Below are 11911 nucleotides of genomic sequence, written 5' to 3' on the forward strand. Positions count from 1 at the left end.
ACAAATTATTTTAATTTTCTTTGTTATCGGAGCAAATCTAGTTAATATTGTAGTTGTTTTAAATTTTGACATGAATATCTTATATAAACATCCATCTTTAAAGTTTCTTAAAAATAAAACATAATCTAATGTGTTCTAACATGATATCCTTAGCATGATTGACTTTTTGGAGACCTTGCTTATGTTTTATTCATATTTTACCAGTTGTTTTTTTTGGCATATAAAACACATTTTGCTTGCAGCAATCTGTTTCACTCCGCATCCGCCCGCAGCTGCTGCAGACAAAACCCTAGTGAGCAGAGCGTGAAAGCACCGGCCACCGGCCATGGTTCGAGATCTGTTGTTCTTATTCTCGCCTTCCGTAATTCCAGAACTTTCTTCTTCTTTTTCATCTTCTATTGTTGTTTGTTTGCAGACATTCAAGCGCAGGAATGGAGGTCGCAACAAACACGGCCGTGGCCACGTCAAATTCATCCGATGCTCCAACTGTGGCAAATGCTGCCCCAAGGTTTTTTTTTATTTTATTATTATCATTATTTCGCTTTCTTTCTTCCACCTTCAGATTTGTGCGAGGCATTTCAATTTTCAACAACTAACCTTTTGTGCTCGCTCTGTGAAACAGGACAAGGCCATCAAGAGGTTTCTTGTGAGGAACATTGTTGAACAGGCTGCAGTCAGAGATGTGCAGGAAGCCTGTGTCTATGAACGTAATAATAATTTTCTTATATTTACCTTCTTAAAAGGAAAATTTCACACCTGTGTTGTTTTTTATCGGCAAATGTAGTTTGTTAGTTTTGTTAGAAATGTTGCTTGAGGATTTGAACCTCTCCCTCCTCCCTCTTGTTAGAAGTGTTATTTATTTCGTTGTTTTTTAATTGTTGATTTGTAGAGTACACGCTTCCGAAACTCTATGTGAAGATGCAGTACTGTGTTTCCTGTGCTATCCACTCTCATGTTGTGAGGGTTCGATCCCGCACTGACAGGAGGAAGCGTGACCCTCCACAGCGATTCATCAGGCGCAGGGTAACACTTTTTATAGCCATCTCTGTTTTTTTTTTTGGCTGAATTGAGGATAGTTTGGATAAAACTTGTGTAATTGTACTGATGCACGGCAATGGATCCTCTAAAACAAATGGAGACGATATAGAGAGTGACATTTAGTTACTCAAAAGCTTAGTAATGGAAGAAATGCAGCGAAACTGAATTTGATATACTCTGCTGTTAAAAGAATTTAAAAGTAAATTGTTGTGGTACAGATTGAATTTTAAATGAGTTCCCAATTGTACAATCACATTAATCTGCAAGCAACATTTTTATATTAAAACACTAGCTTGCCATGTTTTGCTCCTTGATGGAGTTGAGTCTTACCTTCCCGGGTTGACCATTGATATTGGAGTAAGTCGTCATTTTATCCTTATCTATTACCCTCTCTCCTAATTATTTGTTAGAGTAGTAAAACAACACTTTTTAAGTAATCCTAAAAGTATTACAAATCATGCTAAGTAGTCTCCAAATTTGAAAAACCCTTCAAATTGGGGTCTTGAACTTGACTAAATTACATCAACTTAAAATGTTTTATATTAAATACTTTAGGGATTACTTAAATAATTTCATTACTTTAGTAGGGATTATTTAGGAGAGAAGGTAATACTTTAGAGGTCAAATTGTTGGTTTATTCTTGATACTGTGGATGGAAGTTTGACAAAAATGGAAAGGTCTGGGATTTGAACCTAATTTTTTCAAACTTGTGTCTTTTTTCTATTCTTACATTTGAGCTGTATGATCCCGAACTCAATATACAGACTTGTATTTGCTTCTCTAGTTTGCTAGAAAATTGAAATTCCAATTAGTTAGTTATTGGTTAAAGAAAAGTTATTGTCTCTTTTGAATGAACAAAGGCAATTCGTTTAACACAGGAAAATGTGCTCTATTTGTGTGAATAAACTGTGTGATTATATGGATATAAACATGTTAGCATTAAGCAATAGTTGATTAATTGTTTTATTTTATGTATCTTTATTCTGAATCATTAACGTAACACCTACTCTTGTTTGATGAGTTTATTTGTCTCGTTGCCAGGATGATGCACAAAGGCCCGGTCAGCCTGGTCAAGCACCTCGTCCTGCTGGCACAGCAGCACCTGTCCGAACCTAAAAACAAATCCCAAGACAAAGCCTTGATGTTATGCTGACCAACCATATCCTAAGAACAAATTTGTTGCTGCTTTATTTTTGAACATCAGTTTTGTGGAGGGGTATTTTATTCTGATTATCTACTATAGTCGTTGGATAGTATCTTTCTGGTTATAATGGTGGCTATTTTTGAAAGTGGAGCTTGATATCATAGCTTTCAGCAATTTGAAAATGTATCTCCTGATTAAGTTTTTATTGAAATTATCTTTTTTTTTTTTTATTATTTGAGATCATTATATTGTTCTGATTATCTGCATTAGTCCCTCGATAGTATCTTTACTCTTTTTTTTTTATTACCTCTATTTATTATTTGATTTCTTGTATACTAATTGAAACCTTAAGGCTCAGATATGATAAGATTAAGAACTTGAATAATTGTGATAGGATGCTTATATTATCCTATGATGATACCTACAAGATAATCTGCTAAATAGAATGCTATTCTATTTTAGGTTTTAGTTGGATTATTATATTGGTGTAATATATTAATTTTATTGATATAATTGAATTATAATTATTGTGATTGTATAAAATTGAAAAAAATAATGATAATAATAAGGTAGTAATTTAAATCTAGTAATTTTTATATATGAAGGAGATCAAATATTTTTTTTAGTAATATGATTTTTTATGAATTTGAAATGAATTTTCATTTAATGTTTAGTTTTGAGATAAAATTATTTAATTAGAAGTTATTAAATGATTGACTTAAATATATTTTTCATATATGGAAAATAGATCATTTTTATATTATTATCTCAAATTCATTTTTTGTCAATTAAGTATCCAAGAATTTTTTATGTTTCTATGTAGTACCTACTGTTAGTTCTATTTTATTAAGTGATGATGTGGTAGATAGAGTATTATATCATTTTTTATTATTTAAAAAATTCTTTTCTCCTTCTTGTCCTTCCCTTTCTTTTCCTTCTTCCCCTTTTCCTAGATCGTGCCACTGTCGTCCTTTGTCTTGAGATGCACTATCCAGGTCTGGAGGGGGGAATCATTGATTGTGGCATGCCATCGCGCAAGCCTAACGAGAGCGAAACCCTCTTGACCATCAACTTCTTGGATAGAGCAGCCATCGTTGTCTGGGGACAATTTCCAAGCTCGTAGTGCCCAATAATCGGTAACATTATCGTTGTCAAAGCAATGACTTCCTCATCGAGCGTGAACAGCGAATGCCAATGTAGAAAGGCCAAACACAAAATTGAAGTATAGGTCGACAATTGTCTCGAGTTTTGCCCTCTGAGGATTCTGAGCTCCTAACTTGTTACCAACATGTGTGGACATTTTGAAACTCAAAGAAGACAAAAAAATGTATATCAAAGTTGTTGTTTGAATCAAAACCCCCATTGATGCAACACTTGCATGAGGGCTAACCAATAATCCGTAGAGCAAAATCATAATTAAATACCGTCACCATTCCAAACAAACGAAAACACAACTCGGAATCACTAGATTGAAGCATTAGCGAGAAATACTTGGCCATGTTTTCTTGTGCATGCCTAAAACCACTATATAAATAATCAACAACCCTACGAGGTTGAGGTTTGTGATAATAGTGCTTAGCGTGATGCCTTTGATTCCGAGGTTGAGGATAGACACGAAGAGGCAATTGATGGGCATGAGGAGGATCGAAACGGCGACACAACACATGAAAGGGAGCGTTATTGATTATCTCTAAAGGTAGATTCTCAAAGGGTGTAGCAGTGACTACAATATAAGATCACGGGGAGTAAAATATGTAGAGTTTTGTCTCATTGGCTATGTCTTGTTCTTGGCCACAAAGGACTAATATTTTCTTCATGTTGAGCTAGAAGAATAATGAGACGATGCATGAGGTTTCAGGCGGAGGACGACGATGACACAATCGAGAAGAAGGGGAAGAAGGAGATGATAATTTTTACAATATTTTAAATAATAAAAAATGAATGGCATTGATGTGGCTTAATGATGTGGTACTTCGTCTGTCATGTCATCCTTTAACAAACTAAGACTAATGACAGATACTATGTTGAAAGAAATTTTTTTCAAGTACTTAATTGACAAAAAATGAATTTAAGGTAATAATATGAAAATGACCTATTTTTTAAGTATGAAAACATATTTAAAGTCTAAATGATTTAATAATTGATGCAAGTTATATTGTGGCCATGACTCGGGTGGACCACTTACGGAGAGGTCCATCATGGACATGGACAATAAACTTTAGTGGTTAGATTAATCCATCATAGTGGGCTATACCATATGCCTAATACACCATATAATATCCCTAAACTTTCTCTCCAGCCACAGACCACTGTTGACCACCATTTGTTGCGTCGTAGGTGATCCTCGGCGATGGCCGACAGTGGGACAATTTTTTGTTCTTCTCTTCTCTTATGCTTCAATGTATGAATCACAATCTTGTTTCAATTGTCTTAACCATTGAACACAAAATAGTTCTGACACCTAAACCCATACTTGAAGTCTTAACCCGCGTTTGACGAGGATCTCACGCGCCGTCGAGGTCACTACGTTTGAGAAACCTATCATATGTCGTTGATGTATGGCTGTCACACAACATCCGTCTTCGTTCTCCCTCTCGTGCGTGTACCTAGAGTTACCGGAGACCACGTCAAGTGTTGGCTGAAACTTATGCTGCCTTCCATATAGCTTGGTTTGCTACAACACTAGCATAGATCTAAGTCATTGGTCCATCTAATAACACAAACTTTAATTTCACACCAACTGAACACATGTTTATGCTTTCAGATACCAAACTCTCATGGCATCAGTGGGAGGCACAAATGGAGGGGAAAGGCGATGGGAGGCGCGGCAGAGGAGGAAGGTGAGAAGTGGATGTCGATGGGAAGGGCGATTAAGGGATGGGTGAAGAATCACGTTTCTTCTCATTTCAGAGAGAGAGAGAGAGAGGATAATAAACAAAATGGTGGAGGTTGTTGGAGTCGGGAAATTCACAAATTTCATTTATTGTGTTCAAGATTTACTGGGCCTTCGTACTAAGAAAGAGATTACAATATGAAGGCGACACAGTTACATTAAGTTTAGTAAGAAATATTAAACATTCATTTGAGCCATTCTTCAAAGAGTGAACCCCATAAGAGTGTTCTTGTCTCCAAGTCTTTATCATTATCACTCTATTTCTTCTAAACTTTAACAATGTTGTTACATGGATGTGTTAGGGTACATTTTTTCTTCACGTGTTACTACAGTTTGGGAGTCATATTTCAACAATAGTCCCTTATTACCTAACCTTCAAGCCAGTGTTGAGATACAATCTGCAGATGCACTATGCAATGCCCCTTCACTCAACCATCTATTTACAACTTGATCTAGCCAAATATTAGTGTTGTCTAGTTTATGTGAACCGCTACATATTGTACTAAGTCAAATACAAAAGCTTGTCTCTCCAAATTTGCTAAACTTCCCAAGTTATGCTTATGGCACATGGATAAGATGAGGAAACCGACTAAGGAGTTCTAAATGGCATGATTCCCTAATGGTTCAGCAGAGGATAAATTATCCAAGATCCACTCCTTGATATATTTAGGTGAGATATTAATGTTGCAATTTTATATAAATATCCGTAGAAGTAATTTTTTTATATATAAAATTACTTTTACTGAAAGAGTTAAATAGTTGTTGTAATTTTATTTAATATTTAGGTGAGATATTAATGTTGCCCGTGTGTGTATTTGGGAAATTAGACTGTTGCATAAATTTTCTTGGAACTACTCGTAATAAAATTATTAAAAAAAGATTATAAATTTATTTCTTTATTTGGCACTTAATGAATTTTTTAGTTCATATTTCAAGTAATTTTATTTATGATACTTCAAGGATTAAAAGTGTAATTAAGTTGTTATTATTTTGTAAAATGTTTTAACATTATCATATAAATATTAATATAAAAAATTGTGCATATGAAATTATTTAAAATAATTAAAAAATATTTTTAATACACATATTAAATAATTATATTTTAAAAATTTAGTATAAAAATTCAACATCATAATTTATTATTATTCAAAAGATTATTTATTTGCAATGAAATTATTTCAAATGTCTTTATACGATTATAGAATATAAATTTTTAGAATATAATTTTTTATAAATAAAATAATACAATATAAATTGAAGAAAATATTAGTTATAATACAAAATGTGTAGTAAAAAAATAAAAGGAAAAGAAATTTAAAAAAAGTGAGAGAGAAAAGAAGAAAGAATTTTTTTTATACATAATGTATTTAACTTTAAAATTGTCCTTAAAATGGATATTTTTAAGAAATTATTATGTATTGACTATTTTATTTATATCATCTACCTTAGTTACAGTAAAAGTGCATGGTGACTTTAAATTAAATAACTTTAAATATCAAATCAAGAATGGAAGAATTATGTATTTATGTAATTTTTTTGACATTATTGAATAAATATTAATAATAAAATCTTCACATGTAAACTTATTCAATATAGAATATAAATATCATTTTGTAGTAAATAAATTAACTAATTAATATAAATTTTATTTATTTAATTATAATTAATTTGTATAAGAAATTATATAAATGTATTATTTATTTAATATAAACAATTACATATTTTTATGTAACGATGAGCATATTACTATATTAAGTATTTCAAGAATATAAATTTTATAAATAAAATATATAAATCGATAATGTAATAATAGTATAAATATATGAAAAACTATAAAAAATAAAAAAATGTTAAAAGAAAAACTATATAAAATAAAAAAGGAAAAAGGAAAAGTAAAGAAAAAACATAAAAAAGAAAAGCTTAAAAAAAGTAGAGTAAAAATAAAGTTTCTGAAATACTGACACGTGACATAGAAAAAAAAGATAAGAAGAGAAAAAAAGAAAAGAAAGAAAAAAAGATTTAACAAATAAGAATAATTCTTAATCCTCTTACTACATGCTGAAATCAAAGCTGCCACGACTTATATTTATACTGTGGAATCTTCTCAATGAGAGCATTGTAGAGATGAAACTGAGTATCATTGCTTTGGATCAGATTCAAGGTCATCATAAAGTTAGACTCGCAAATCATAAATCGAATATCATTGTTTCAAGCAATGTTCAAACCATGGTAAATCACAAAAAATTATGTATGAAGACTTGCAGTGAAGCCATAGTAACCAGAGAACCCGAGTTGCTAGCTAACAAAGTTATGGAGAATCATACAGGAGTTTTATGGCGGTATTTTTTTTTTTTTCCATATGGGTTTAATTTCAAATTATTTTAAGTAGTACGACTTCTTCGGAGTTATAAATTATTTTTTATTTATGATTTTTTATTTTTATTTTACGACTTCAATTTTATTTTATGGTTTCAAAGTGATAAGCTATTTTTTATTTTATTTTTTTTATGTTTTACGACTTAATATTTTTATATATTTTACATGTTTTAGACTTTACTAATTGCTTGTGTTTTATCTTGTTTTTTTTTTTCAAAATTATAAATAATTTTATTTATTTAATTATTAAATAGATATTTTTAATTTTACTTGTTATTAATTTTATTTAATATCTTATAAATTTTTATGGGTTTGTTTGATATATTATATTTTTTTTAAAATAATCGGAAAAATACCCCATTTAGTAAAACTCCCGAATCAAACTGCCAAATGAAAAAAAAATTAAAAGGAAAAAAAACTGAAAAAGTTTACAAAATCAAACTTTCTAAAATGCTGACACTTTGTCTCACAAAGTAATGACACGTGACAGGACTAATGTAACAAGTCATATATTTTTTTGTTTTTTTATATTATATTATATATACATGTTTTTTTTTAAAATTTTTATTTCTTTTAACATTTTTTTCTTATTTTTCCTTTTTATATTTTTTTCTTTCCTTACTTTTTCTTTTTCTTTCTTTATTTTTTACGTTATTTTCTAATATGAGTGAATCTTACAGGTTTCGTTTAAACTGCATCTGATATATAATTTTATTTTCATAATATGATATATAAGTAATAAGAAAAGACTAAAAAACAATATTATAAATATAAATATTTCTTTTATATGTAATAACCATACTTATTTGTTATCTAATACAATTTTTTTCTTTATGTTATTATCAAGATACTCTAATTAATTCTTAAAGAAGATATATTCTCTACTTAATAAAGATAGAAATAATAATTAATAATCAATAACATGCTTAATTCAACATAATTTTTAAAAAATTATTTATTCTTATTTTTTTAAAATTTGTAAAAAAAATATTAATTATAAAATAACTTAAGTAAAATTATATTAAGATTTCTTGAATTAAGAAACTTATTAACAAGTGTCAAGTAAAGAAAATACATTTAAAATAATTTTATTATGAATAGTGTCAATTTAGTTTTTTGTTTGATGCTAAATTTTTATATACCTATTATTCAATTCAAGACACGGTATTGTTTATTTTTTTAATTTTAGAATAACTTTACATTATTAATAATGCATGAAATATTTATTTTTATGATTTTATAACATTATCTTTTATACTTTCATTCTTAATAGTCTTCCTAACAAGTTAATGTGCCAATTTTTCTTTTATAATTTTTTTGTCTGTTTACTTCTATCAATATACAGATGGATAACATTAATATCTCAACTAAATATTTAACAATAATAATTTTATAGTAATAATAATTTATTGAAAATTCATTTTAATAATAATTCATATTTTTAAGTAAATGCATATTATATATTGTTGGACAATATGAAATAAAAGGGATGAAAATGAATAATTATCAAATAAGATAATTTATAATAATAATATGAGTGATATATATTAAATAAGAAGGGATTTATTATACTATTGAACAATTATATTATTAAAATATGAGTGAAAATTAATATGATTCTTGCAATCACACCGATATCGTTCCAGCTAGTTATTTATAATACTTATATATTTTTTTTCTTTTATCACTCTCTCAGTTCGTGCATGTCTGTATATATTTATTCTAAGTGTTCAGACATTCCGATTTTTCCTTTCCCATTTTACCCCTACTTCCCTTCAACATGTTGTAACTTGTATTCTATATTCGACAGGAAAATTTTAGGACTAGTTAGACAACGTACTTATTTAGATAAATTTATTTTTTAATATTTCTGAAAAATAGAGTAGAACATTCCACTAGCGATTTTACTTCTCTTTTTTTTTTTTAACTATAAATGCATATGAAAAAAAAAATCAAGGAAATAACCAAAAAGGAATCAACAAAATTAAATATGTCAACTTTCCATTATACTTGAACAAAGTTCAAAATAAGATTGGGAAACATCACTACCACTTCCAAATTACACAACACAGCCTATTACTACATAAACAACAAATTAATCAGTAACATATGTAATTGAACTTGCTAGTTATTATTGCATGGCCAATACATATAATGCATTATTGCACTGTATCACAGTAAGAAAATCAAGAACGACCAATACATATTACAACTTAACACAGTGCAGCAGCTAGTGAGAACGATCAAGCCCTAGCTGAATTCCAAGCAATCAAGTCAGTGATAAATTGATTGATATTCTTATTAGAACTACCACCATCCTTCAAAGCTTTCTGTGCTGACTCCTTCAACTCCATAGCCCTCTTCTTAATCTCTTCACCACTTTTCCCTTCCATAACTCCCCTAATGCACCTTTCAATCTCTTCCACGCTAGCAATTCCATCTTCTCCACATTTCACTCTCACCCCATTTCGAAACACGTTCTCTATAAGCATAGCATTGGTTGGTTGATCCGTCCAAAAGGGCCAAGCAATCACAGGGACACCAGTGACCACAGTCTCAAGAGTAGAGTTCCAACCACAGTGGCTTATGAAGCAAGCCACAGAAGGGTGCATCAGCACCTTCTCCTGAGGGCACCACTTCACCACCAAACCCTTCTCCTTATAATTAGTTTCATCCAAAAACCAATTTGGCAATTCAGCAGCAACAACATCATCATCATTGGACCCTCCAGGCTTAACCACCCACAAAAAAGCCTTGTTGCTGTTCTTCAATGCTGCGGCTATGTTATCAACTTGCTTCTGTGACAGCACAAGCAAGCTGCCAAATGACACGTAGATAACTGAGGAATCTGGCTTGTTGTCAAGCCATTCTAAGCAAATATCCTCAGCACTCCACATGTCCACACTAACATCACTTTTTTCGTTTTCTCCCAACAGAAAAGGTGACACCAATGGTCCAACAGAGTAAATCGGGGTTAGTGAAGCCATGGAATTAACAATCTCTTTCTCAATTTCATAAAATGAAGCCCCTAAAACCCAATTCACCTTGTTCAAAGCCTCGAACAAACCCCTTATGAGATGCCTGAAATGATAAGGGGTGGAAGGGAGAATGAAAGAAGGAATGTCCTTAACCTCGAATGGTGGTAGTCCTGGCAAGTGCACCTTCTCATTTGGGTCCTCCAAATTAGGGTAAGAGTTTATGTTCTTTAAGTAACGGTAGTAAATTGAATAGGTTGCACTGGCTTGGATCCAAAGCATTGCACATGGGATGCCATGTTCAGCAGCCACATCAATAGCCCAAGGCACAAAAGGATTTACAACAACGCACGCATATTTACGAACTTTGGTGAGGCCGGTGAGGAGAGTGGAGAAGTTTGTGGAGCCTTTTTCTCGGGTGGTGTTGACTAATGACTCGGTGTCGGAACGGTCGAACCCGAGGCTAAGACCGTCGGAGAAGAACACGAGTTCGATGCCAGAGTTGTCGGAAAATTTAAGGTTGTTTTTGTTGTTGCTATTGTTGCTGTTGGCGTTTGAGGGTTTTGTTTTCTTGAGCATGCGGTGGCGGCCATCTTCGGTGGTGGCGATGGTGACATGAACACCCTTTGAGATAAGGTGCTTGGCGAACTTTAGCATGGGGTTCATGTGGCCTTGCAAGGCCATTGACACCATTAGAACGTTCACTCTTTCATCCACCGACATGATTTCAGTGAGTGATGATGAGAGAAGCAAAATGGTAAATGGAGAGAGTGTGTGAGGGAAAGGAAACGGTGGTGTAACGCCAAGGTTTGGTGTTGGAGAGATTGAACAAAGGATACTATATATAAGGAAAAGTTGGTCTACACAACTAAGATTCAATGCCTAGAGTTAATGTAACAAAAAGATAAATAAGAAAAAAAATATTCTACCTTTCTTTTTACTATAAAAAATAAATAACTAATTTATCAACATTTAATAGTCAATTATTTTTAATTATTTTTTTCAAGGAAATTTTAATTATTCTTATATAATTAGAATAAAAAATATTGTTCTATAAGAGTAACTTTTATTTTGTGTACAATATATGAACACTATATATGTATACAATAATGTCTATTGTACATAGAAAAACATTATATATATGAAGAATTATTAATTTTGGAAAATAAATCTCACAATTAGTATATTTTCTTATTGTTTATTTCGATTATATATTTGTCTTATCTGTAAATAACTTTCTTATTAAAAAAAGTAACTTCCTTTTTGACCAAATATAAATAACTTCGTTAAAAAACTGTTTTCGAAGGAGAATGTGAATTGACTAAATTCAATCCATTTTAAGAAAAATGGTTTATTACGAATTGACCCAGACGTGATATGTACGCTAAAGGAAAAAATTTAGATTCACTCTCTTGGAAATATATCAGATTTTCTTTTTTTGCCATCTGGAAATATACAGGTTACCATTCTAGAGTCCCTATAACT

At 31.0% G+C, this 11911-nt stretch overlaps 2 protein-coding genes across 2 annotated transcripts; one reads left to right on the forward strand and one right to left on the reverse strand.

Annotated features, from left to right (window-relative positions):
* Nucleotides 1-120: 120 nt before the first annotated feature.
* On the forward strand, nt 121-2387 carry LOC100781822 (40S ribosomal protein S26-1). Its single transcript, XM_003549983.4, has 5 exons — nt 121-328; nt 416-508; nt 623-707; nt 890-1023; nt 2080-2387. The coding sequence occupies exons 1-5, from the start codon at nt 326-328 to the stop codon at nt 2152-2154; spliced, it is 390 nt and encodes a 129-aa protein (XP_003550031.1). The 5' UTR covers nt 121-325; the 3' UTR covers nt 2155-2387.
* Nucleotides 2388-9563: 7176 nt separating this feature from the next.
* LOC102660440 (UDP-glycosyltransferase 84B2) lies at nt 9564-11232 on the reverse strand. The gene has a single exon (XM_006600869.3). The coding sequence runs from the start codon at nt 11147-11149 to the stop codon at nt 9695-9697; it is 1455 nt and encodes a 484-aa protein (XP_006600932.1). The 5' UTR covers nt 11150-11232; the 3' UTR covers nt 9564-9694.
* Between the last annotated feature and the right edge of the window lie 679 nt (nt 11233-11911).

Source organism: Glycine max, chromosome 17, assembly GCF_000004515.6.
Source record: "Glycine max cultivar Williams 82 chromosome 17, Glycine_max_v4.0, whole genome shotgun sequence".
Taxonomy (NCBI): domain Eukaryota; kingdom Viridiplantae; phylum Streptophyta; class Magnoliopsida; order Fabales; family Fabaceae; genus Glycine; species Glycine max.